Source organism: Macrobrachium nipponense, chromosome 32, assembly GCF_015104395.2.
Source record: "Macrobrachium nipponense isolate FS-2020 chromosome 32, ASM1510439v2, whole genome shotgun sequence".
Taxonomy (NCBI): domain Eukaryota; kingdom Metazoa; phylum Arthropoda; class Malacostraca; order Decapoda; family Palaemonidae; genus Macrobrachium; species Macrobrachium nipponense.
Genome location: NC_061094.1, coordinates 71,503,317 through 71,530,429, shown reverse-complemented (window position 1 = coordinate 71,530,429; position 27,113 = coordinate 71,503,317). Strand labels below are relative to the sequence as shown.

The window sequence follows — 27,113 nt, the reverse complement described above, 5'->3', positions numbered from 1 at the left end:
GCCGCTATCGGTCTGGGGGGGGGTCCCGGACAAAAAAATGCAAATTGAATCGATTGATCGCCGTGTTTGTTGCCGATAAAGTGTATCGTAACGTGTATCATAACGTTGCTCGTAATTTGGAAGGCAGTGTTTTCAAATTCCTCGCGCATAGTTTTGCGCCAAACGACGAAGAATCGTTCGTTGCTTTTCTGAAGTTATGGTTACGTTTGTTTTGTCAACATGTTGCTAAACTGAGTCGATGTTAAACGGGATGGAATTCTCGCGTATTCCTTGGCGTGGAAGGCCATTTAAGGAGTGAGGTGGTGGTGGCGGTTGCGCGGGGGGGGGGGGGGGGGGTGGGGGGGGGGGGGGGCAGGGGGGGGGGGGGGGGGGCGCATCAGTGCACCTTAAGCTGTACTGTACAATGAGATTCATTACATATCGTACATTATAAATGAGATTGACATACGTTAAATACATAGGGAGGTATATAAATGAATATGAAAGTTAAGGAATACAATACATTATACGTAAATGTTCATATATCGTATTGAATGTTTCTTTTATTTACCTACACCTTCGGCCGCTATCTGCATGCCCCTTTTCATTCCTATTTACTGTACCTCCGTTGATATTCTCTTTCTTCCATCTTCCTTTCCTCAGCTCTCTCCTAATAATTGTCCCATAGTGCAACTGCTTTGAGGTTTTCCTCCTGTTACACCTTTCAAGCCTCTCTACCCTCAATTTTCCCTTCAGCGACTGAATGACCTCATAGGTACCAGCGCATGGCATCAGGCCTAGATCTCATATTCCGTTCCTTGGTGTCTTAATGTTCTCCCTCTCTTTCTCTCTTAATAAAGATTTTCGTCTTGTACACCTGTACTTCCCATAGAGTATGCAGCAAGAAAAATAATTGTGGTTGAAATTAAACCGAGTGTTACTTAGATCGACGAGATTTTCTTAAAGAGTAGAACAGAATTGGGAATATTTCTTTTAAAATTAGTTTTATTCAGTGTCAATTAGTATGATAGAACTAGAGCCAAAATCTACGTATATATTGATTTCAGATGTCAGTCTCTTCCCCTAAGAGAAGTTCTCAACAGAAAACCGTGACCAGTAATGCCCGGTGGAACCATTCTTTGCGAATTGTTCCCCCATACTAGGACGAATTGAAAGGATACTTGTTTTTAAGAGGGATTTTAGCAGATTTCTCATCGGGAGAAATTAAGAATGAAAAGATAATTTTCCAGGTTTTCTTTTCTGTTTTTCGACTGGTGATGCTATTTGTGCTTCTGTAGACACACACACACACAAACATATATATATATATATATATATATATATATAATATATATATATATATATATATATATATGTATATATATAATATATAATATATATATATATATATATATATATATATATATATATATATATATATATTGCAAACGGGCATACCACTCTGCTGGAATCAAGAAAAAGGACGCAGGGCTTGCAACGGCACGCCAAAGAATAATTATTCAGTTTTTCCCCTCAACCTTGGTTCGTGTTTTTCTGTCGTCCCTGAATTCGTCAAAATATGGTAAATCTAGTCTCGGTGTTTGGAGCGAATGTAACCTTTAGTTCTGGTGTTTTGAAAACGAAACCCAGCTTCGTTATACAAGCCTGACTTTCTCCTGCACCTCAGAACAGTTTGTTGTTGTTAGGTTGAAGTAACTTTGTGCCAAAACGGCCTTTTGATAAAGCACACATTTCAGTAGAAAGTAGAATGTTGCAGTTAACGTGTAAGCTGTTATTTTTTTTCCAAACTGTTTTCCTTCATCTGAAAATTATTATAAACGAGAACTCGTGCATATTTTCATTTTGAATGAAATTGAATTTAGTCCGGGGAGCAGTTTGTCCTTTTTCATTGTTATGGATGCTGATGACTGATATGTAAGGCTAGAAGAAATGTCCACGTCACAAAAAGGCGCACTATATAGATTGCCAGATTTTGATAGTGTCATGAGTGAACCGCTGCACGAAAGGTCAGATTTTGGTAGGCGCTCTATATAGATTGCCAGATTTTGTTAGTGTCATAAGTGAACCGCTGCACGAAAGGTCAGATTTTGGTAAGCTCTCTATATAGATTGCCAGATTTTGATATAGTCGCGAGTGAAGTCCACTATGCAAAGAAGTATATCTATGAATGTAGGGAACTACTAGATGCAAAGTGCAGCGATAGGAGCCGATCAAACAATAAAACTCTAATATATTCCTTTACTTTATTTAAGAGATCCAAAGCCATCTTCTGGATACTAACTTTCAACTTTTATTTAAAGTTTTATTTCCCAGTGATATGGATACATGTTTGCGCATTTGTAGCCTCCAAAAAAAAAAAAAAAAAAAAAAAAAAAAAAAAAAAAAAAAAACAGGAACGATAATTACCACAGATTCTTTATCAGAATAAATCTAATTTTAATAGAATTAATAAAAGCGAAAGAATTTTCCATGTAGTTGATGTAGGTACGTAACGTCCTTGCTCATAAATGCAAGTAGGTCTTGATATGCGCGCGCAAGTTGCTGTGTAGATGGGCTTAACTGTCTTGTGATGTTTTAGCTGGCGTCTCATATTTAGCCCAGCAAGAAACCTGTAACGGAAATAAAAACGAATCAGGAACTACGTAAGTGATATGTAACAAATGGTGATTTTGCCAAAGCAACTACGATGCTCTCCAACACACACACGTTCATCATTAGTATTTTTTCTTCAATGGACAAGTAGTACAACTTTGAATGAGTTGAGGCTATCTCCATATTTACGTAACTGTCTGCTGCTCGCGTGTTTGTGGTATGTGTAGTTGGGTGTGCGTACATACTGTACATTTATGCAAGTGAGTGTACTTAAATCGATTTATGCGAGGATATATCTCGAAAATTATAAGCCCATTTTACGAATGTAAACAAAAGCTAAGTACCTTTGAATTAGACCATGTTTTTTTCACAAATGACATAAGATTATTTAAGTTTATTATAGTTTAATACATTTGCTTCGAAGTAAAACCTGAATTATAACAATTTTTTTCACAAATGATATAAGATTGTTTAAGCTTATTATAGTTTAATAATTTGCTCCGAAGTAAAACTTGAATTATAACATTTTTTTCTCAAATGGGATAAGATTATTTAAGTTTATAGTTTGATACATTTGCTTCGAAGTTAAAGCTTGGGGCCAGCGTAGCGACAATCTTCCCAGTTCGGGATAGCGTTTTTTCTTTTTTTTTTTTTTTAAACCTTTGATTCCCACTCTGAATCCTATGCTAGCACCTCCGTCATGAGGAGTAGTGGAGAATGTGAGAGTCCTCAGTAAGCTGACATCCACGAGGATTGTTCTACCACTTAAGTTTCCGCAGAGTCTAAGGGAAAGAGAATAAGGACCTTTACTTACACAATTTCTCATTTTCATTCATTTCATCTTGGCTGCTACCTGTATAGCCTTACGTACATTGTACCCTAAACATGATGTGTGGTATTGTACCATTTAGAAAACCTGATGATAAGGTTTTGTTATTTTTTTTTACTATTATTTTTATTATTTCAGAATAAACCTAAAAGCATTGAAATCAACTTTCGAAGAACTTTGATTTTTTTCAAACTGGGTTGTATTTTCCTTTTTGGTTTATACCAACGAATTATATATATATATAGATATATATATATATATATATATATATATATATATATATATATATATATATATATATATATATGTGTGTGTGTGTATATATATGCATATATATATATATATATATATATATATATATATATATATATATATATATATATATATATATATATATATGTATATATAATTTTGATATGCATGTACATGAATGAGATTCATAGCCTTTCGCACCCAATAATTCAGTTACTTATAATTCTGATTTCCATAACTTCATATGCAATTTTAAACTATTATACTATAAAAAAAAATTATTCAGAGGCATAAATTACCCCTGTGTTGACTGGTATTTCTGGGTGTTCCAATAATTTGGCAACCAGGGAGGTAGCTATGTTCAGCTTTAATTTTAATTTTGAATCGCCCGACGATAAAATAAAAAGAAAGACTAATAAATAAATGAAAATAGATGATATCACTCACGCCTCAATATGTCCATCTGGGAGCCTCTCGATTGTCAGACGATCTCCAGGACAGAGTTCGTTGTCCGTCGTGAATATCATACTTGGGGACTTCCATCGAGAGAATAGCGATGCCTCTTGGTTGTTGGTGTTGATTTGGGAACTGTAAAAATAAATAAATAAATAAATAAATAAATAAAAAATTAGTCATACCTGATGTTAACGCCCAAGGGAATTTGACCGACACTTCTATTTATTCATATATTAATTTGTTATTTTATCAGTTTTTCCAACATTGATTTGTTAATCTATCAGTTTTTTCCAATAACCGATCTTCTCTTTCTGTATTTCCCCATTTCCCCTTTTCTATAATAGTTCCATTTGACAAATCGCTGTTTAGCTGTTTAGCAGTAGTGAAAGTACATAACTATTTTGCCACAGGGCAGGCCTTTAATATAAATAATAATATAATAATAATAATAATAAGAATTAATAATATACTTAGGAAGCAGGGGGGTTTGACCCTCTCTCAAGCATACTTTATTAAAAGTAATGGCTACTTCAGCAGCGTTACACTTGTAGAGATTCTTCTCTATTTTGCGAATAGCGGCTTTTTCAGTGCTACTTAAACAGGCTAGTAGAGCGCCTATAGAGGTCATGGTAAAATACAGGGTCAAAATAGGTGTATATATTTGAATATTACAGATAAACTATGATACCATAGTCATCAAAGTCATTAACGATTTTCTCTCTCTCTCTCTCTCTCTCTCTCTCTCTCTCTCTCTCTTTTTCTTAAAGAAGAGCTTTCGTCTGGAGCTGCCAGACTCCTCGGGCTGGGAAGCTGAGGGTGGACTGATCTGGTGCGGTGTCCGTCCTCCTTATATCTGTGGTTGACCAGCAGTGGGTCTGGGGCCCCATGCTTGGGTTTCTCCTATTGGCTGGTGGCGGGTGAGTCTTGTCTTCATTGGCTGCCTGAGCCAGGTCTCAAGCCCCACTTTCTTCGGGCCGATGGTTGCGTTGCAGCATATCCTGCAGCCGCCTGGACCTCCCCTAAGCGGCGCTGTAACATTGATGGGCGTTGCGCTACGCTGTGGACGTCACGGCTACTTAGATTTCCATCGGCTACAGGAGTACCTCGTTCGGGGGCGTTGTCATCCATAGAGTTGTCATGATCGGTGGTGTCATTGTTGGTGGCAGGTCTTCTCATAAAATAATATAATAATAATAATAATAAGATCCTCTGGGACTATGGTATCAGAACGGATAGGGTGATAGGCGCAAACAGACCAGACGTGACGTTGATTGACAAAGTCAAGAAGAAAGTATCACTCCTTGATGTCGCAATACCATGGGACACCAGAGTTGAAGAGAAAGAGAAGGAAAAATGGATAAGTATCAAGATCTGAAAATAGAAATAAGAAGGATGATGGGATATGCCAGTGGGAAATCGTACCCATAATCATAGGAAGGAACTAGGCACGATCCCAAGATCCCTGAAAAGGAATCTAGAAAAAACTAGAGGCTGAAGTAGCTCCAGGACTCATGCAGAAGAGTGTGATCCTAGACACACATAGTAAGAAAAGTGATGGACTCCTAAGGAGGCAGGATGCCAACCGGAAAGGAACCCCAAACTATAAATACCACCCAGTCGAATTGGAGGACTGTGATAGAGCAAAAAAAAAAAAATAAATAAAATAATAATAATAATAATAATAATAATGACAAAAAACAAGGGGAGGAAATCTGCCTCCCTCTAAACATGGGGTGCAGACTGACCCAAATAGAAAACGGGTATTTGAAATTTGTAGATTTAGATGTATACTCACCTGGATGTCGAAGTTTGCAAAGTTATGCCCTCTGGATATATCTGCGGGTAGTTTGGCCGTCTGCCAGTAAACTGTAGATAGGTTTTCGAGTGTGATGTTTTTGTTTGCAATCTATGAACAAAAGATAATAGAAAACATTATATACATATATAATGTGCATACATTGACAATGAAACAATTAGTAATTACTTATTGACACTTCATACTCAAAAAATCTGTGTTTTCCTTTGCGCTAATATCCCCCCTTCCCCCCCTCCCCCCCAAGTTCTGCAACGCCATTCATAAAAGAAGATTACTTTGACGCGGGTATTCTCCCTGAAATAAAATAAAATAAAAAGTAAAAATAGTTTTAGCACATACATACCTAGCTGTCCAGGTCTGGGAGGTTCCACCTTAGTAGCTTTTGGAGTGACGAATAGGTCTATGAATCTAGGGTTAACGGTACTATAAGTCGTCTTGTCAGTCCAAGTGGTATTCTCACCTACAACAAGACGATTTGTATTGATTCAAGGACACTCCGAAGATTTTCTTTATACTTTTCTTTATACTTTGTTAGTTTATTCAGATAAGTAAACTGACAGCTACATCTTCGGCGTGTAAGCATTAAAAAAAAGTGAGGACTGTCAGCGTAGCGGTTAACAAATATTAAAAAAGTGAGAAAATAAAGACAGTAGTCTTACCTTTACCGTAGAGGTAACGGAGTCGTCTTTCTGCAAGGCAGGACAACGTGTTCCTCTATCGTGATAGTTTCCTGGGTAATAATAGTATCCATGTTAGTACTACTCAGCAAGTAAGCAAAGGAGTACTAATAATAATAATTGGGGGGTGGGGGGTTGGGGGGGGGGGTAAAAAAATGTATGATAATTAACCTTTATGCCTCATATCTATCTTTATCTAGTTATATGATTCCCTTATTCTGAGTTTAGCTCACGTATGTCAGTCTTGTCAGGCTATAGGTCTAGGATTCCTGTTGTGAAGTATGCGCCTAAAAGCAAGTTTTAATATATTCAGTTCATCAGGTAGCTATAGATTTATTTGGTGTCCTTGGTGTCCATACTACCCTGGAGTAATGATGTGCTCAGAAATGATGCTCGGTGTAGAAAAATTATTGATGCCAGTGTTAGTAACTTAATTACAAAATTATAATGGTTTATAGCGAGTCAAACTTTAGTACGACATTAAGCAAAACAAAAATAACTTAAAGCACACATTTATGTGACCGTGTTATATCCGATAATCCTGGATCACCTCTTTGATTTTACCCTTTTGACAATTATCCATCTGGTATTCTTGAGGTTTCTGTTTACCTGATAACTTCTTTCCAACTGTATTTCATTCGTTCCTTGACAATGTCTTAGTAAAGACAAAAGTGCTGCTTGGATTTCTGCCTATCATTTTCCTGTGGTATTCACTTATATATAATAATATATATTATATATATATATATATATATATATATATATATATATATATATATATTGCAACGCACTATTTCATAGCTTTGAGTTAGTGTTTTTTCTTGATATTTTCTCATTGACATAAGAAGACTTATACATTAGGCGCAAGAGACGAAACATAGCACTGATACTCACGTCTAAATGGCCCTTTCATGCATGCTTCAGGGAGATTCTTGTTGCTTCCCTGTTGAAGTAAATTATTTTTGTCTGAATAACGAATTATTGATAAATATTTGTGTTGTATTTTGTAAATTACCTAGAACCATGTATTTGAAATGTAATGAAACATGGTATTCCTACTAGCATAGGCTAGCGTGTACACATATACACACTATATATATATATATATATATATATATATCATATATATATATATATATATACATATATATATATATATATATATTATATATATATATATATACACAAACACAAAAACAGGTAGTTTATAGTATGTCGTATCCAAAACATCTTAATCTTTTGCCAGCTCATAAATTTGCCTTGACATTATAGTTGTATTTGTGATAGTAACCACACACGTATTTTTTAAGACATTGATTTTGCTTAATTATAATTTTCTGAAGACAGCACTGTAATTGCATCACAGATAACTTTAGTTTAATAGACTTAGAAATTACTCTTACCGAAATCCAGAGTAGCAGGTAGACGCACTTCACAAGTTCGTTTCTGAACATCTTTTTTTCTCTCTCTCCCTTTCCTTATGGATTGTTCCAGAATCTGAATGAAATACCAAAAGGCTTGAGAAAGATAGGTGGGTGAGTGTCCGAATATATTTGCTAATAGAAACAGTAAGTTTATGTACTGTAAACATGATAAATATATTGTTTCATAACTGTATATAGTCTAGGTTCACATTTAAATGTTGTGGTGACAAATGTCACCTACAGAGAGAAGAGAGAGAGAGAGAGAGAGAGAGAGAGAGAGAGAGAGAGAGAGAGTGAGTTAATTTCTGTTTCAAGTTAATCACAGAGACGAATGATGCACTGGTTTAATTATACAAGCACTTATGTAAACCGCTTATCGTCAGCAACAGTATCCCGCAGTTGAATCAAAACTCCTGATACGTCTTGATGCCACAGAAACGATGTTGTAAACTACCAGCTCTCTCTCTCTCTCTCTCCTTCTCTCTCTTCTCTCTCTCTCTCACACACACACATATTTGGCACGTTCGGTATAGTCGCTTGTTGAATTTTCAAGAATGAAAACAAAAATGCTATGTAATGAAACTTTGACAAGGTAGCGGGCCTAAGTCCGTTTTAAAGTGTTGCCTTTTGCCTTTGGGGTTATTTGCGTCACATTCATATGAAATATTTTGTGCCATAAGTATTTTTTAAACCAAATAATGCATTTTCAGCTATTATGTATACGGTACAAGAATATTAGTAATTAAAGACTGAGTCTGTCTAATGAAAACAATATGATAATGCGCTAATTCAGCAAAACCTGTTCGCGGGGGAGGGGGGGGGGGGGGGGGATATATAATATATATATATATATATATATATTAATATATATATATATATATATATATAATATATATATATATTGTGTGTGTGTTTGTATGTGTGTGTATTTATTTAACCTAAAAGCAGTCGTTCCAGGGGAAAAGACAATAAGCGATCAAAGTACCAATCCTATCGGCCATAACTGTAAAATTTTAATGAATCAGCTGTCATATATCAGCCTAACTGTAGAATCTTAATGAATTAAGAAGTCGTTCCCTATTCAGGGGCCTAACCGTAGCCTTTAATGAAAATTAACCAGTCACATCCTATTCAGCCTAACTGTGAAATTGGGTGATTTCATGCAGTAAGACCTTTTTTTTTTTTTTTTTGGGGGGGGTTTAAATTTCTCGAGTGTTGCAGTGAGTCACAGAGTAGTATTGAACAACCAGTTGCACCACCATTTGTGTCAGAAGTTGCAAGAATCATGGCAGCAGAGTTATTGAGCTCGTGGGCGATGTGGCTTTGGGGTGACGTCTAAACCTGGTAGGCCACGTTGGCCATGTCCACGCAAAGACCCTACCCCTTTTAGCAGTGGCTACGTTTTTGTTATCGATTAAACTTTCTTTTTCATACCTAATTCTAAATTTGTGTGTGTGTGAGTGGGTGTGACGTGGTGGCGCAACTAGGTTGGTGGGCGTTCAGTGTATGGGGTTCTTTATGAAACTGTATATGTATATTTTTTGTAGGCGTAGAAACTGTTATATATATATATATATATATATATATATATAATATATATATATATATGCGTGTGTGTGTGTGTATTTATATAGCATTAGGACACTCCTTTTACTAAGGCTCTTTTGCGCGCCAGCATATAAGTCGATACTAAATCACTCTCGCTCTGATGGAGTTGTACGTATATTGTAATTGACAGTTAAATGAGAGATTTTTCTTTTTCTTGGTGGGCTGGATGTTGCGGGTGTTCATCAAGTAGCCTGCGCTATTTAGCTACTTCCTTTACAATAGCAGTTTCTCACACCAATGATGTATATGCAGAAGTGCGATCATAAAAAGTATATAACTTTCCTTCCTTTCATCCTACCGTCATCCATTTAGTACAAATACACATGAAATACCTACCCCAAAAATGGCCCCATATCTGCAAACTCTTTCATTTTACTTGTACCTCCATTCATATTATCTTTCCATCATTGCTGGGTCCACTCTCTCCTACAGTGGATTCATAGTGCATCTGCTTTGAGGTTTTCCTCCTGTTACAGCTTTCAAACCTATCTACTCTGTTTCCTTTCCAACGCTGAATGACCGCCTATAGGTCCCAGTGTTTCTGGCCTAAATTCTATATTCCATTCCTTTCTCCCACCATCCATACTAACTTTCATTGCTAACGTCCATTTTTAACTTTTCTTACAAACACTTTCGCATTCCTTTACCAGTCCACAAACTTTCACTTATACATACCCATTCCAGACCTCTTATCATATTTCATCTACATAGTACTATTTATATATAAAAGTCAGGGTTATATGCATGCATATATCTAAGACCCTCTTTTAAAATGGGCCAGTCACTCTTCCAGTATATATATCAGGGTAAGATTTGTTCTCACAATAAAAAAAAGGTAGTTCTTGCACCATGTAATCTTATCTCCCTTTATCAGTTTTATTATCAACTTTATCTGGGTAGATAAACGTATGTCTTGATCTCCGCTCATTATTCGTACCAATCACGTTGATCTGTCTACTTGACTGTACGTATATATTGTAGTTTTATATATTAAAAACTAAGGTATATGGTATTATTAAAATAATATTGGCTTAAGTGTAAATTTTATTAGTACAAAATAATACATTTGTTTATAGATCTATAATCTGGGCAAGACAACACCCCAGAGTACTATAAGCCTAAAGGAGTAATATATATTGTAAATCAGTCGAAAATTCCAGAGAATGTTTTTCCCTTATTTCGAAACTTCCTTTGCCAGGGTATTAGAAAATAACATTGGCCTAAGAGTCTTATATTAGTACAAAACAATACATTTATAGGTCTAGAATCTGGGTAAAGACAACACGCACGCAGAGTATAAAGGGCCTAAAAGAAAAAAAAGGGGAGTATTTTATTGTAAAATCAGTCTAAATTACCAGGAAAATTTTGTCCCCCTCATTTCGAAACTTCCTTTGCCGGGTATTAGAAAAATAACATTGGCTTAAGCGTATGACTTAAGAGTCTTATATTAGTATAAAACAATACATTTATAGGTCTAGAATCTGGTCCAGACAGCACGCAGAGTACTATAAGCCTAAAGAGTATTATTGTAAACCAGTCGAAATCCTAGAAAAATTTTCCCCTTATTTCGAAACTTCCTTTGCCAGGGTATTAGAAAATAACATTGGCTTAGGTGTATTTTAATTAGTCCAAAATAATACATTTATAGGTCTAGAATCTGAACAAGACAGCACGCAGAGTACTATAAGCCTAAAGAGTAATAGTGTTGTAAATCAGTCGAAATCCTAGAAAAAATTTCCCTTTTAATTCGAAACTTCCTTTGCCAGCCAGTCTAGGGACTCGTAGATGCCCGTGGAGTTGACAGCGCAGGTGGCCTGGACAAACCAGGGGCGTCTCAGGTCTCTGAGGTTGAGGGCGTCTGTGACGAAAGAAGGCGAGGCTGCCTGTGGTAGGTCTTGCTTGTTGGCCATAACGAGCAGTGGGCAGTTCTCGAGCTCTGCGTCCTGGCACTGAAGAAGGAATTAAATTAAATTGAATTATTGGAAGAAATCGTCATTACAGAGTAGTTAATTTTTGCTGTTATTTTGAATAGTTACTTTTTTAATTAAAGAAATCGTCATTACAGAGTAGTTCATTCTTACTGTTATTTTGAAGTAAATTTTTTTTTTTTATTAAAAATCGTCATTGCAGAGTAGATAATTTTTACTGTTATTTTGAATATCGTTACTTTTTGCATTAAAGAAATCGTCGTTGCAGAGTAAGTTATTTTTTTAACTGTTATTTTGGGGAAATATTTTCGGGGGTCCAAATTTTTTTTTGTATTAAAGGAAAATGGTTCTTGCAGTAGTTTATTTTTTTTATTGTTATTTTGAATATGTCAAGCGTCACTTTTTTTTGTATTAATGAAATCGTCATTACATAGTTAATTTTTTACTGTTATTTTGAATAGTGTTTTCTTTTCTTTGCATTATCGGTGATTTTTTTTGGTAAAAGGAAATAAATTTTTTACCATTTATGAATGATAACTGCCGTTTTTATCGCCATAGTCGTGATATGACCATTATTAAATAGTTTCCCTACTGATGTCTGTGATAGTACTAAGAAGCAGTAGCAAGAATGGCTTTGTATGTGAAACAGCAAAGACATTGTAAACGTGTTTAGTTTTCAAAGTGATAGACAGAGGGGGAAATTTAGGATACGACAGGGTTCGGCACCATAAAGAAACAAGATAGTAATTCAATGTCTTAGCAATTCATAATCTAGTCGAGTTGAGTCTACTCACCAAGATGTCTAATTCCTCCTTCGCTTCTGCTAGTCTCTCGGGGTCGTTGCAATCTATTACATAGATGATGGCGGAGGTGTTTTGGAAGTAATGCCTCCACAATGGACGAATCTTTGTCTGGCCGCCAACGTCCCACACAGTAAAACTTATGTTCTTGTACTCCACTGTCTCGACGTTGAAACCTGGAGAAAAGATCGATTATAAGGGATGGGACAATGTTTTATCCTTTTAACTGTGTCACTGTGACATTGACCACTTTTTATCGATAAGTATTGGGACATATTCTTCAATTGTGTCACTGTGACGTATGCCACTCTTTATTTTAATCTTTCATTCCTTTTATGAGGCTTTATTCTACATGAACTCACCAATTGTTGGAATCGTAGTCACAATTTCCCCCAATTTTAGTTTGTAGAGTATCGTAGTCTTCCCTGCGCCGTCAAGACCGACTATCAAAGAAAACGAATTATGTTAGAGAAAATTATTAGTATAAAAACTGAGCGTTCTTACGAAATTGTAATTATTGCAAGTGAATGATAATTAGGTTTAGTATTTAGTAGCTTAGCATTTTCATAAGACCAAGATGATTAAAAACTTCAAGTAACGGTAAGACTTAATTGACACAGGGCAGTAGAGAGGAAATGCCTACGTATTTATATACGATGACGTATCGTAACATCACCGTAAAATATATCAAATCATTATTAGTTAGGCTATTGTGCAGATTTTCATCGTAGTAACGTAATTGTGAATTATTCTCAATGAGTATTCATTGTTTTGTTTGGCTCTTATGACGAAATGCAAGTATGATTTTATAGAATTTAACTGAATAAAATAACCAGTAGCCTTTAGCTCCCTATCAAGCAAAGGTAGCTGACAAAACCTTACACATGGAAAATAATAATAATAATAATAATAATAATAATAATAATAATAATAATAATAATAAAATAAAATAATAATAATAATAATCATAATAACTAATAATAATAATTCTTACCCATTAATATCCTACAGGGTTTTTTGCTCTGTATCAAAGAGAGAATTCTAGTCAGAATGAGACCCATTGTTCAATATATAGGTACACAAAACTTGGGTTTGGTTTCGTACGAGCACTTTTCCAGAGGTTTTCTTTCACGTCACTTGCCAAAAACCAGTTCGTGAATAAACTCGGTGTCCCTTGCGATCAAAATCTGCTTCAGAATATATAGCTGAATCTGTTGTGGTTAACGTTTCTCAACTCGGAATATATATACTAGAATCTCCTGTGGCTAAACGTCGACGATCCACGCCGAAAACCTCTGTGGAGTCCTGGAAGACTTTACGGCAGTATATATGCCTAGAACTACCACCACGTATCCATTCCAACGTGTCTAGGGCCACGGATCAATCAATGTTGTCAACGGCCACTTCCTTCCCCAACCCCTCCAATCGTTCCTAACCCCCTCCCCCTCCCCCCTCTCTATTTTGTTCCTCTTCCCGTACTACGTTTTTACGGACCTGACTTCATCCCTTAGACGTTGCAACATGTTTCGTTATGCGATCGCCCCCGTTTCACTGGTGACCGTTGTCGTAGCAAAAGCGAATGAGGGGTTGGGGCTGCATTAATTTCTAATATTGTGTAAATATCAATAGTTTGAAATTTAAAAAATCCAGTTATGCCTCGGATTTAAAATGATAAATTCTTAAATAAAACACATATACTATATACCCCCCACAACTCAAGCAGAAGACACTTCTCTGAACAGGGGGTTTCTAGAGATTATATATATATAGATATATATATATATATATATATATATATATATATATAACATGGTCAGTGCCATATTTTGGCTGCTAATTCGAGGATGAAACCAATGTTTATAATTTCCCAAATACCCATTAGCATCATGTCAAACCTGCTGGCTTGGAAAAACTGGTGTATCCTTTCCAGTGCTTCTCATAACATCTGTACGATCCTTTTTAAGTCATTGTGCCGTCCATATTATTATGAATATGTTACACGGTTTTCCCCGTTCTGTAGCCTTCCATTATTCCCACGATCTTAAAATACTCAAACACTCAGACTCATTCATTCTTCCATACGTAGTACTAGCCATTATCTGTTCCACTGTTTTACATATCTCACCCTTTTCATGTACCTATTCTTATGCCACATATACTGTGCTTAGTTGATAATAAGTCCCAGTGCTTGGGCTTGTCCCTGAATTTCATAATCCATCCATAGTTGATCTTACCAGCTTCAGTTTTTTTTTTTTTGCATTAAAAATTCACCCTTCATTTCATCATGCACTCCAACCCATGTCTCCGAAAGAATCCAAAGTTTCTCCCTTGACTTTTACACACACTCCAGTACTTTCCACTTATTTTAATCTCAATTTTGCCATATATTTGGTTTCTTTTTCCTCCAACTTCACTCAGTAAAACGTAGGATGTTTGACCAGACCTTTTTTTTGTCCCGTACTACATTTCAACGGCAAGAAATTATAATAAAAATATCGTTAAAACACCCTCTCTTTCTTTCCTAAGTAGACATATGATGATTTATTGTCACACAAAAAGACACGTTGCTTTATTAATCAATTTTTAGGATATGAAACGGTAGTATTCCCTCAAGTGGTAACTCTTAGTCACAAAATAATAAACTAGTCTTTTATACAGTACATTATGTGATATGACAATACTATACCCGTTTACATTTAACATTATTTTATCCACAGTAAGTCCTTTTATACCTATATATATATATATACTATATATATATATATAGATATATATATATATATATATAGGGGAGAGTGGGGTAAGATGATCAGGTGGGTAGATGATCACCCCCTTCTCCTGTAAGAAGCAAAGAAGAGATTGACTTGTGCTGCCACCTACTAGTTCCTTTATAAACTAGCAGTATTCTGTGAAAAACATGATGCGCTCAAGAAGCATGTTTGTGGATTATCACAAAAAAACTTAATTTTGACTCCCAGAGTAAAAATTCGGAACAACAGGCCATTTCACCTTTTTCTCTACATACTAGAGGTAAGTTTGATTTCATTAGTTGCATGCACCTTTAAACCTTTGTGTAATATTACCCTCATTCAGTTTTTGCATAATACGTTGTTTACATATCATCTTGATCATCTTAATGAAAATGGTGGCAATGGGGTACGATGATCACTTGCAGGTGGGGTAGGTTTGAGCAGCAGGTGATCATCTTTACCCAATATTAATGCATCACTCTCAAAACTTTTCAGACATGAATTATGTATAATAAATCATTATATGATGATTATAAGATATTAAACTATATATTAAAATTTAAACTAAATTAGGCGTACTATTATAGTATGACATTCCATGTATTTATTTAACATATAAAAGTTTTATGTACATAATTTTATACGTTTTTTTCAGGTCAAATGCCCGACAAGCCTGTGCTGAAGGTGGAAAGTTTAAAACAGTTGCACGTGAATATAAAATTACTCGAATGACTTTGAAGAGATTCTTTGCAAAATATCAAAAAGATGGACCACAAACATTAGTAGGATACAAGAACCTAGCACAGATAAAGTTTGTATTCAGCCAAGAGCGAGAACAGGATTTGGCATCTCACATAATAGCTTTATCTGATCGGTACTATGGACTAAGCACTGACAAAGTTAGGTCTTTGGCCTTTGAATTGCTAAAAAGGAATGATATCAACATGCCTAAAAAACTGGCTTGAAGAAGAGAAAGCTGGTAAAGACTGGTTTCGTTTGTTCAAACACGTCACAGTTTATCAGTTCGTCAACCAGAAGCTACTTCATTGGCACGAGCAACAGCTTTCAATTTCTCATGTTGAATTAAATAAATTTTATGATAATCTGGCTAAGGTTATGGACAAATACAAATTCCAACCTCAGGATATCTACAATTTGGATGAAACAGGGTGTCATACAGTGCAATCCCCTGGAAGGGTTGTCACCAAAAGAGGACGAAAACAGCTTGGGTCAATCACCTCAGCAGAGCGTGGGGAGCTAGTTACCCTGGTATATGTGGTCAGTGCAACTGGGAATGTCATACCTCCTATGTTTATCTTTTCACGTGTGCATGTCCGAGATCACATGCTGAATATGGCACCACATGGATCTGTAGCAGCTGCAAATAAATCTGGTTGGATAACAGAACAGATCTTCCCAAAGTTTCTGTTACATCTTGTGAAAAACACACGCTGCACAAAAGAAAAACCAGTTCTCGTACTTATGGATAACCATGAAACTCACATCAGTCTTGAAGCTTTTGATTTTGCCAAAGGGAATGGCATAATTTTGCTAACCATCCCACCTCACACATCCCACAAATTACAGCCGTTAGACAAGACAATCTATGTGCCCTTCAAGAAAGCATATTCTCTATCCATGGATGCTTGGATGCGCTCACATCCAGGGAGAACAGCATCCTCCTTCATGAAATACCTCGTTTTGTGAAAGAAGCTCAATCAATTGCAATGACAATTCCTAATATCATATCAGGTTTCGAAAAGACTGGCGTTTTCCCATTCAATCGTAACTTGTTCACAGACCTTGAATTTGCTCCATCTATTGTTACGGATAAACCAGATCCTTCCAGCATCTAACCAGATGTTCCGAAAGTCCAGTCACATGACAAAGACTCTAGTGAAATCATTTTACAAGAAATCCCTAACCAAATTTTTTCTGGGGAAAATCCACAGGCAAATGTGAAGGATGATATCATAAACCAGAATATAACTTCCCCTATCCCTGGTACATCAACTTGTAAGAATACTAGCTATGTCTCTCCGGCTGATATACTCTCTTTTCCAAAAGCAGCTGCACGTAAAAGGACCAAGCAGGGTGGTAGAAAGAAAGGTAGCACAAGGATTCTCACAGACACTCCTGTTCGCAATGATATAGCAGCTGCCAAAGAAATGAAGGGCAAATAAAAGCAGAAAATAATTTGTCAAAATCTCGAAACAGAATTTTTTCAGGAAACTCTGCCATCTTCTGATGATGAAGATGATGTTGACATGCAGTTAATAGCTGGAGGATAGCTCTGATGGGAGGAACAGAATGATGATGATATTATTGAAGGTGACTTTGTCATAACTGAAAGTAGATGGCAAAGCTCGTTCTTTACTCTACATTTCCCGTGTTGATGTCATTGATAATGATGGCTATGAAGGCTGTTTTCCTTAGAAAGATTTCAAACCAAGTTGGTTTTGGCGTTGGGAGGCCATCATTTGTAGTTGATGAAGAGGACTGTCACTCTTTCTCAAAAGAAGATGTGATAAGAAAATTACCCATTCCTCAGTATCTCAAAGGCACCCGTCGAATGTTAAACCAGCTTGTATTCACTATCAATCTGAGTAAATGGGATTTGAAATATTAAAGCTACTTCTAAATATGTTTAACTGTAAAGCTCTTATTTTCTTAGAATTTACTATTTCCAAAATATTTGTAAGATGCAAACAGTGCACAAAATATGAACTACCACCAAATATTTGCATTTATTTTTATAGTCATTGTTTTTGAAAGAAGATATTCTTTTTTTGGTATATATTTTTCAAATCAGGAACATTTGTTACTTCATATAATTTGCTGTGCTAAAATAATGTTTTTATGTTATTAGTATTATGAAAAGTTTTCCCACTTGGATGATCATTTTTACCCCACATCAAGGTGATCAACTTACCCAACCTGAGGGGCAAGTTGAGCATTTTGAAAATTTTTTTTTGAAACAAACATTTCATTTACTTCCTCTTTACCAAACAATTTTGTATGTGGATGGAAGACAGGTATATGTATGAAGTATTATTGTACAAATAAACAAAGCCATTTTGCATTATTAGTTTTCCTTCCAGAAGTCAAAATGTGAAAAAGTGATCATCTTGCCCCACACTCTCCCCTATATATATATATATATTGTGTGTGTGTGTGTGTATCTAATAAAAGGAGCCCATAAAAACACCAAAATATAGAGAGAAAAGTACTATATTTCAGACTGCTGTCTCCCTCTTCAGGTAGATTCATCTACCTGAAGAGGGAGACAGCAGTCTCTGAAATATAGTACTTTTCTCTCTATATTTGGTGTTTTTATGGGCTCCTTTTATTAGATGGAATTCTGTTGTTACAGAACATTTTTAAACCAGTCAAATATATATATATATATATATATATATATATATATATATATATACTATATATATATATATATATATATATATATATAAAGGTCAGTCATGTTAAAAAGTCCAAAGTACATAATTTTATTCAGTTCTTCACTTGGTATAAAATGTACTGTACTGTATATTGTATATACAATATATATGGAATGGAATATAAAATTCAGGCCAAAGTCTATGACCTATGAGGTTAATCAGCTATGAAAGGAAAATTGAGAATAAAAATAGGTTTTATTCTATACGCTTATGACAGCCCATTCAGCAATAATGCACTGCTAGGATAAGGCTTACTGAAAGATAGGTTGTTTGTATCCATGTATGAACTTGACCTTACAACTTCAGAGAATGTATCATGCAATCAATTGTTAATGTGAAGGTAACAAAAATACACCAATTCATAAACTTATTTAATGGAAAGGAACACTCCAGTACATTTGACTTCACATTTTTATCATGATGAAAGCAATAAAGTTAAAAAAGAACAACAAAATAACGAGATGTACCAATCCATAATATAAAACAAAGCTAAGCCGATCACCAGTAACCAGTTAAACGCAAAAAGCATATTTCAAGAATGATCGAAGTACTTCCTCATTCTTCTTATCTGGAATTAATATTCATCTGGAATAATAAATACATTTTGATGACGAAAATCAGCTAAACAAGAGTTAAGGAGTAACTACAGACTATGATGAGTCATCTAAACGTGTTAACAATCTTTACACATCACCCTGAATCATGAAAAATATCAACAAAATAAGATATTTAAAACTTGTAAAGCATTAATTTTTTACACAACCTATTTGTGCATCTATATGGATCTCACATTTCAAAGCTTGGTGAGTTGGCACATGCATATCACACTCATTCTTCCTGTATTTAGTCTGTCCTTGCTTTTCCTGAGAGATTAAAGCCATTTCTCTTTCCTTCCTCTTTTGGAGTTGTTTTGTGATCACCTTGGTGACATTCTCCTCCCACTTTTTTTTGTAGCATCACATTATTGTTTACATGGCATTTGAGTGTTTGCAAGTGGTTAAGCTTCTATATCTTAAGTTACCTCATATTTTTTCCCTATCTTCAGCCTTTTAAGTAATATGGTTGATGAACAAAAAATTGAAATTTTATATCTTACACTATATTGACAGCTAACTGATTGTCACATTTATCAAAGGCATACTTCAACACACTTCTTCTGATATTATGTCAGAACATTTTCTTCTCGTGTCTTGGCTCAGATAAGGAAATTGAGAGGTCTTTAAAGGCTCCCCATGCAAAAGGTTGATGTCACCAAATGAAACAGATCCTCAAAGATATGCCCTCTTAGAACAAGAAAGTGCAAACGATTACTCATGTTGTGCATATTTATGCTAGTGAGGATCACAGTGGCTGGCTTTTGAAAGCAGGTACATATTCACTCGAAGACCACTCAAAACTAAGGAAGGCATTAGTAACAAGCTATCAAGCAAGGATAACCAAATTAGTTTTTATATTTATAGCTATAACACTAACTATTCAAATAAAAAAATAACTATCACATGGTTGTCACACAATACTTTTATAGGGCTGGAGCGCAAAATACTATTTGTGTACAGTCATCAGTGAAAAGCACTTCAGGTACATAACAACGAACTCCAGTATTTGGTAATGCAATGGCATACACAGCAAAGTATATCCTTAGTAGTAACATTGATGGCACAGCCTAGACATAACTATCTCTCAACAACATAATGCAACACAAGTTTTTTTTTTAATTCCTTTTAAAGTCTGTACTTTCATGGAAAAATCATGCTCATTTTGAAATCAACAAAGCACTCTGCAAGGTTACAAGAAGTCCAGTTTTATAGTAAGTTGGTACCTATAGTTAAAAGTTTTTTTTTTTTTTTTTTTTTTTTTTGCATTATATGCTCAGAAAACAGCGTTGAAAATCTACAAGAATTCTGAGAAAGGACAGGCGAGATTAATTTTTATGGCATAATCAATGAATCAGAAACCGTAAAGACCAGAAAGCCATAAATCATAGCTATCATAACCCTGAAGAGAAAAATTTAAATAAACTTTTACTAGGCTTTGGGGTATACAGTATTCAGTTTTAAGTAGTCATTAATTATTATTGACCAAAAAAAAGCACAAATAGCACATTTGTTTCAAGTATACATAAATATAATTTTCTCAATTCTAAACAAACTAGGTAATGTATTCCCATCAAAATAATTTACCTCGGACTAAAACCTGTTACATAACATTCCTGATTATTCTGGAATGTTGTTATATTTAATACTGATAAAACACTATATCAGTCATTGCTAAGAAAATACATACACTTAAGTACTTACTACCATACTATTTCCAGGTCTATTACAATTCATCATGAATCATGCATAATTTATTAAGATTACAGGTTTGAAAATTATGATCAAACCAAGGTTGCAGTTCTTCCCAATAGCACAACACACTTTCACACTTTCCTGGAATTGGTATAGGCTGACCTTCGAAGAAAGTTCCCACTTTGTAGGTAGATCCACAGCTGCATAAAAGAGAAATCCATTTAGTAAAAAAAACAAAAAACAAAGGAAGGTTGGTTATGGCTTTCAGGTTGGGATATACGTAGTGGCCATTTCCTTAGCATTTCTTACAGTTTCAAGCTATCTGTAAATTTAATTAAACAATTTTCTTCTGTTTTGTCCTCTTAGATACTACTAACAAACCAGTGTCTTCATACTTCATAGTTTCCGTGAATTCACTCGTTTTGGTTTTCTCTGTAGTACAGTACTATTACTGTTTTACACTTTGCATTCTAATTGTCACTAACTAATATTCATTAATGTACAGAAAACATCGAATTACCTAATTTTCAGGTATCTGTAAGTCTTAATCAACCAGACCCCACAATAAACCATAATTAAATTAAATATTCTGTAAAATTATCAAGTAGTTTAAAGCACTTCAACTTCCAGTTCTGACTCCTGCCTCCTGTCTGCCTTCAATAATAATAAACATCATGTTACACAAGTACACATAGAGTACCGTACTTTAAAACTGTGTCTGACATTCCTTTGTTTACCAAGAACCAGCTTCAGTGCTAAGCTAGTAGTATATGTATCCAAGGAAAATTAAAACGTTGCTAACATGCATATGGTGTACTCTTTGTACATACACTTAGTTTGTGATTGCAATTATGTACGTTTACTTCATGCTTAAACTGAACTTCTGAGCTTTATATTATAAAAGAACAACTGTTGTTTAACATTTATTCAGAGTATGCTACTATAATTCACTATATAATGTCTATATGAAATAAAACAGATCTCAAGCAAGCCTGAATGGCATTTTGATGTTTCTGTAAGAGGACAAAGAAATTTTGAGTTACACATCATTATATAAATAATAACTGTTGAAACTGCAAAGAACCATCTGGCCATGTAAGCAACTTGTTTACAACACCATGAACAATAAAACAGTCACAATACTCATTTTCTGAAATTCTATTAAGCCACTAACTGGAATCATTTTTCCAGATAAGTAATAGAAAAATAATGAAATATAATCCTAAAGAATTTGCCCAAGGTGAATAAGTGCTGATATAAACCAAATGAAAAGCTGGAAGTAACCAAAAATAAAGCAAACAGATCATTACCTGTACAAAACAACAGCTAAATTGGCTGCAAAAGGTGACACATAACTAGTTTTCCATATTCTCTCTTTCATTTCTGCAAAGTTATCATGCCGCAGGTGCTGGGATGGTTTGAATATTCCCAAACGAGTCAAAACCTGTAAAATCATAAAATTAATTACAACAATTGTTACATATCATTGGTTTATTTTTCCTGAATTTTCTTTACCCTTTTCCAGATGCAATAGCTGTTTTTCAACATAAATATCTTCAGCACATCATTCTGATATTGTTTCATTGTTTTTCATTTCAGATGTACATTTTTATTCAGATTACAAATGAAACCCAAATTAGCATTATATGAAAAATAAAATACAGTGCTACCCCACTTTTTAGTGCTTCACTTTGTTGCGAATTTTTGTGGAACATATTTTTCATGTTTCTGCAGAAACTTTCACTAATTTATGAAATTTTCTATGGGCCGTATCTCTAAAATTATCACAAGTTTGCTTTATTTCAAATTAAATTAAGCAGTAAACAGTTAAAATAAGTAGTTATAAGCACTTTAGTTTAAGGGGTACATACATGGTATTTGGCCGTTATAAGCAGTTATAAGTAAAAGAGGTTTTGCATTTCCGTGGTGGGTTTTGGAACCTATCCCCGTGAAAGTGTTGTAGCACTGTAACAGTCGGCACCAAAAAAAAAAAAAACCATCTCCAAGTTCAAATACAATAAGCCAAAACAAGGTGTGTTTTACCACAGATAAGTTGTAGATCCCCCAAAATGTAAAAAGGTTAAGTTGTTTAACCTGACTACTGAATCATACTTTTACAATCCCATTTCGCTGACCAAGTACCAAAGGCTGTTTTTAAATGAGTAAGAATATGAATCGGTGCAAGTTGGCGTTGATCGAAGGTACTGCATGAGAAGTAAAATGCAGAAAGCAATGCAGCTGGGAATGAAATGGACATCGTAAAGACCCTTTAGAATAACCTAAATGGACAAATATTCATAACCAAGAAGTAATTTAGCTCAGTACATGCTAATGCTAAAAACCTTTGAAGATAGGTTTTCAACAATGCATTTACATTACCTGGAAAATTGTCTTGTCATGGGCAAAGTTAAAAATTCCTTGAGGAGCAGCTTTTCCTGTGATAACTGTGCTCCTGAAATAAAAGCAGCAGTATAAAATTAATTTATGCTTTTGCTAAACCATCACTACAATATACATTGTATTAAATTTAAGCAGTACTGTACAGGCAGTCCCCAGGTTATGACGGGTTCAGCTTACGACGTTCCGAGGTTAAGGTGCTTTTCAATTATATTCATCAGAAATTATTTCCACGGTTACGACGCCTACAACGCTCATCTGGCAGAAGAAATATGACACCAAAAATGCAAAATAATCAATATTTGAAGTTTTTTTTTTTTAAAGAAAAATAAAAATGCAATAATAATGCAGTTTACATAGTTTTTTAATAAAACCCAAACCCAAAGCATTAAAAGTAAGGTTTTCTTAGGATTTTTGACGATGTTCCGGCTTACAACGATTTTCGGCTTACGACACATCTCCAGAACAGAACCCCCGTCATAACCCGGGGATTGCCTGTATTAATATTTATCATAGCCTTAAAAAAATTAATACTGAAGAATGAAGCAAATATTCTAAAAGATAACAATAGCTATAACTAAGTATTCAGAGGATACTCAATTAAAGTCATGCTCTCAAAACTTACGAAAATGTCTGTAGATGTTGTTCATGGTCTCACAAGCAGTTTCCAAGTTCAGGGGTGTGCCATAACTATCTTCATAGTAATACTTCAGGTCCTGGTGATACTCCATAACCTAAGTACATTCAGAGACAAAGACTTGAGTATTAAAAAAGAGTTGCTTACTGTTAATGTACAAAAAGTTAGAGTGCAGGAAGGTGTGTATTAATTACAAAATTACAATCAGAAGATGATAGAACTGCATCTATAACAAAAGAAAATACCAATGCACTCTTCCACAAGTGAACAGTAGGAAATCACTCAAAAGTGTAACAGGGTCTTTATTTAAAAGTTAGATGACACACATTTATAGTAGTAATGTAGGTATAGCAGATTCACTGACTTTTAATTAACACTCCCCCTACACTGTATACTTTGAGGAAGATCCTTAGAAGGTTCAGTGACTGATACCTCTTGTGATTTATATAAATATATATTTATTTAATTTCAAGAATGTCCTAGGGAGGGATGTAACCAGCCCGAGGAAGAGTCTACTTAAGACTCAGAGGTCTGGAAAAAAAAAAAAAAAAAAAAAGCAAACAAACCCTATTAATAATAATAACCTAGGGAGGGACTGGAAAAATAACAAAAAATATCCCATTAACAAGAAACAAAATCCTGTGATGATACTTATTCCTTCATTACTCTGCACACAAACTGTGGGCCATGACAAAGGAAGTGCAGATTCTGAAAAGGTGCTGACCTTTACGTCCATCATGAGGTGGGAAGATCATATTATATAAAAAGGAAGCGGCTGAAAGATGTCTGATGAGAGAGAACAAGGAGCTGTTTATGAGAAAAGCAGTACGTAGATATGAAGTACTGCAGCAGGACAAAGACCAGTAAGAAAGCCAAAAAAGTCATGGAATATCTGAGGAATATATCTGCAGATTACAATTAACATATAGGGAGAAGTATCTATCAACACAGATGAAAATAATGTACCATACAAAAAGATGACCTTCATAACTTTGACAGATATAAAGACACAATGACTGTTCAAAAAAAAATTAATATTAATACAGTAATCCACCATGAGAATCTCTGAGGCTGAACTACATGAATGCATCATTGGAATCTCAAATGGTTAATGGATAATCTTCAAATATTAATTATTAAAAATAGTTTTGTCATTTCAAGAAATAATCTTTACTGCAGTTGCCTCTTTCATTTTCAACAGACACTCATGATAGCCACAATATCTAGTTCCACTTAGTTGTATGTTTATGAAATGACATAATTTATACTTAATCATGATTTTTCCTATGTTTCTTAATGGTAAGTTCCACTTAAAACCTGGAAAACAGCAAATAATATAAACTTCAATTAGAAAATAATATAAATATGAATTAGCAAATAATAGAAATATGAATTAGCAATTTAAAACAAAAGTACACAGAAGATGCACAAACCTCAAAATCTTCAGAAGAGAAGGAAGAACACCAGGGACTCTTTCGATTTGGCCACCAGGCAGTTTCATAACGACACTCATCATAAATTGACTCGATCTGTCCTGTGATAATGAATTGTAAAAATTAGATTTTCTGGGCTTGGCCATGTCGCTCCGTGAAATAGGTTCCTTAGCATATTTCTAAGGTAAAATATTGTTATAATACCAGAGAACCGTTAAATTGGAAATGCCAGAATATTCTGGCTCACTCACCTTTATTAGAAGGTGTCGGTATGGTTTCTTTGGGGAGAGTGAAACCACTACCACGGGTCCTTTTTCAATTAGCCTCTCCCTACATCAAAAAACCTCAAAAAGAGAGGAGCCGACCTAAGGCTCACTACCTGCTACCGTGTAGGTAGCGCCTCTGATGTCATTCCTTTGATAGCACTACTTCGCTGCACACGCGTTTTATTTTGCTGTGTTGTGTTTCTCGCTTTTTTGGAATTTTATTTCACCATGGATCATCAATCTGCTTCTGCATCCAAGTTAAGTACTGCTATTATAGTTGACACTATTTAGGGGCTGCCTTTGGCATGTTTAACCGAATTATTTAGGTTTTTATGAGTCGACGACCCACGCGGCGCCGGCCCCGAGCCACCATAGCAGCATGCTCCTTTGTGTCTCCTCCTTTCTTGTCTCACATGGTCTGCTTGAATTATTATAGCAGTATTGTTATGTCATTAATTTTTTTATTATTATTGGTGATGCATTATTGACGATTGTGTCTCTACACGGGGGATTCGGGGACCACCAAACACGTGTTCCCGTTTTGTAACCTTTCGGAACCCGACCGATCCAGTTTTTATGCATGCATGTTCCTTTTGGTTAGGTTACCTTCTTAGGCTTTGTGAGACTATGCTAGTCCTACTTTTAGTCCTAGCGTACCCTGGCTGCCTGTCCCGCGTTTATTCGTCACGACACTAGGCCAGCTGCTCGGAGTTTCTGGGTCTTGACCACCCTTACCGGTTGGTCATACCTAGTCCCTCCAGGATGTTACTCTTTCTCTTCATCTCATTTTATTTCCTTTCCCCCCTTGTATACTGTAGATTTCATTTTATTTTCTCATTGCTGTGAGTCGGCTTCGGTTGGCCTATAAGCCTTCCTTTCACCTGGCCTTCTTCACCTCGTGGGTGCCCGCACCCAACCGTGAGAAGTCCAGGCGATCACATAGTAGCCACCATGCTACCGCACCTCGCCCTCCCCCCCAACCATCTCCCATCCAGGTGGGGTGATATCTCGCTCACGTTGTCACTGACAACTGATCCGATTTACCCCTCGGGGGTGGAGGGAGACCCCCACGGGGACCCAACTTGTGCGGGTGGTGCTACCCAGCCGTTCTCATCCCAGAGTAGGGGAGGAGCTCGGCTCTGCCCAGCCTCGGCCGGCCACCAGGCTCGGGTGAGCTTGGCTTCCCTTGGCTCTCTGGGCCATACCCTTGCCCTCAGTCACTCCCTCCCGCCCGCTCTGGCGGAATAAAAAGGATTCCGGCATAGCCGCATTCCTTGAGGGTGATGACTATGCGGAGGCTCCAGCCTCCGACGGGCTTACATTATTTCATTTTATCACCTATAATTTTCTTTGTATTTATCTTAGTTTTACTCTCGAAGCCAATGGGCTTCTCTGGGAGCTATACCCCTCCCTTTTAGTTTAAGTGTTATGGCGGAGTCACCAAGCTCCGCCGCCTCACCCGATCTCTCCCATCTCGACACCCGGTACCTGCTTGGACTACT

At 35.7% G+C, this 27,113-nt stretch overlaps 2 protein-coding genes, 2 long non-coding RNA genes and 1 pseudogene across 4 annotated transcripts; 1 reads left to right on the top strand and 4 right to left on the bottom strand.

Annotated features, from left to right (window-relative positions):
* Positions 1-27,113, top strand: part of LOC135207602 (multiple inositol polyphosphate phosphatase 1-like) — a 73,152-nt pseudogene that overhangs the window by 22,729 nt on the left and 23,310 nt on the right.
* LOC135207184 (uncharacterized) lies at positions 2,232-4,264 on the bottom strand. Its single transcript, XR_010312921.1, has 3 exons — positions 4,121-4,264; positions 3,253-3,374; positions 2,232-2,609 (listed from the first exon to the last, which is right to left on the bottom strand). It is a non-coding gene; the product is annotated as an uncharacterized LOC135207184 (long non-coding RNA).
* LOC135207183 (uncharacterized) lies at positions 7,516-8,503 on the bottom strand. Its single transcript, XR_010312920.1, has 3 exons — positions 8,401-8,503; positions 8,026-8,119; positions 7,516-7,565 (listed from the first exon to the last, which is right to left on the bottom strand). It is a non-coding gene; the product is annotated as an uncharacterized LOC135207183 (long non-coding RNA).
* On the bottom strand, positions 11,067-13,759 carry LOC135207600 (ADP-ribosylation factor 4-like). The gene is made up of 4 exons (XM_064239473.1): positions 13,377-13,759; positions 12,745-12,825; positions 12,377-12,558; positions 11,067-11,603 (listed from the first exon to the last, which is right to left on the bottom strand). The coding sequence occupies exons 1-4, from the start codon at positions 13,441-13,443 to the stop codon at positions 11,397-11,399; spliced, it is 537 nt and encodes a 178-aa protein (XP_064095543.1). The 5' UTR covers positions 13,444-13,759; the 3' UTR covers positions 11,067-11,396.
* Positions 20,679-25,469, bottom strand: LOC135207599 (multiple inositol polyphosphate phosphatase 1-like). Its single transcript, XM_064239472.1, has 5 exons — positions 25,346-25,469; positions 23,897-24,009; positions 23,258-23,327; positions 22,189-22,322; positions 20,679-21,078 (listed from the first exon to the last, which is right to left on the bottom strand). The coding sequence occupies exons 2-5, from the start codon at positions 24,004-24,006 to the stop codon at positions 20,910-20,912; spliced, it is 483 nt and encodes a 160-aa protein (XP_064095542.1). The 5' UTR covers positions 24,007-24,009; positions 25,346-25,469; the 3' UTR covers positions 20,679-20,909.

What these genes read in the sequence shown, in the direction of transcription:
- LOC135207599 (XM_064239472.1), bottom strand. Translation starts at nt 24,006, where the DNA reads ATGGAGTATCACCAGGACCTGAAGTATTACTATGAAGATAGTTATGGC. An exon ending in ATCTACAGACATTTTCGTAA is followed by an intron (nt 23,328 to 23,896) that starts GTTTTGAGAGCA and finishes TTATTTCAGGAG; the next exon opens with CACAGTTATCACAGGAAAAG. An exon ending in ATGACAAGACAATTTTCCAG is followed by an intron (nt 22,323 to 23,257) that starts GTAATGTAAATG and finishes ATGATTTTACAG; the next exon opens with GTTTTGACTCGTTTGGGAAT.
- LOC135207600 (XM_064239473.1), bottom strand. Translation starts at nt 13,443, where the DNA reads ATGGGTCTCATTCTGACTAGAATTCTCTCTTTGATACAGAGCAAAAAA. An exon ending in GACTACGATTCCAACAATTG is followed by an intron (nt 12,559 to 12,744) that starts GTGAGTTCATGT and finishes TCTTTTCTCCAG; the next exon opens with GTTTCAACGTCGAGACAGTG. An exon ending in AGGAGGAATTAGACATCTTG is followed by an intron (nt 11,604 to 12,376) that starts GTGAGTAGACTC and finishes TTCCTTCTTCAG; the next exon opens with TGCCAGGACGCAGAGCTCGA.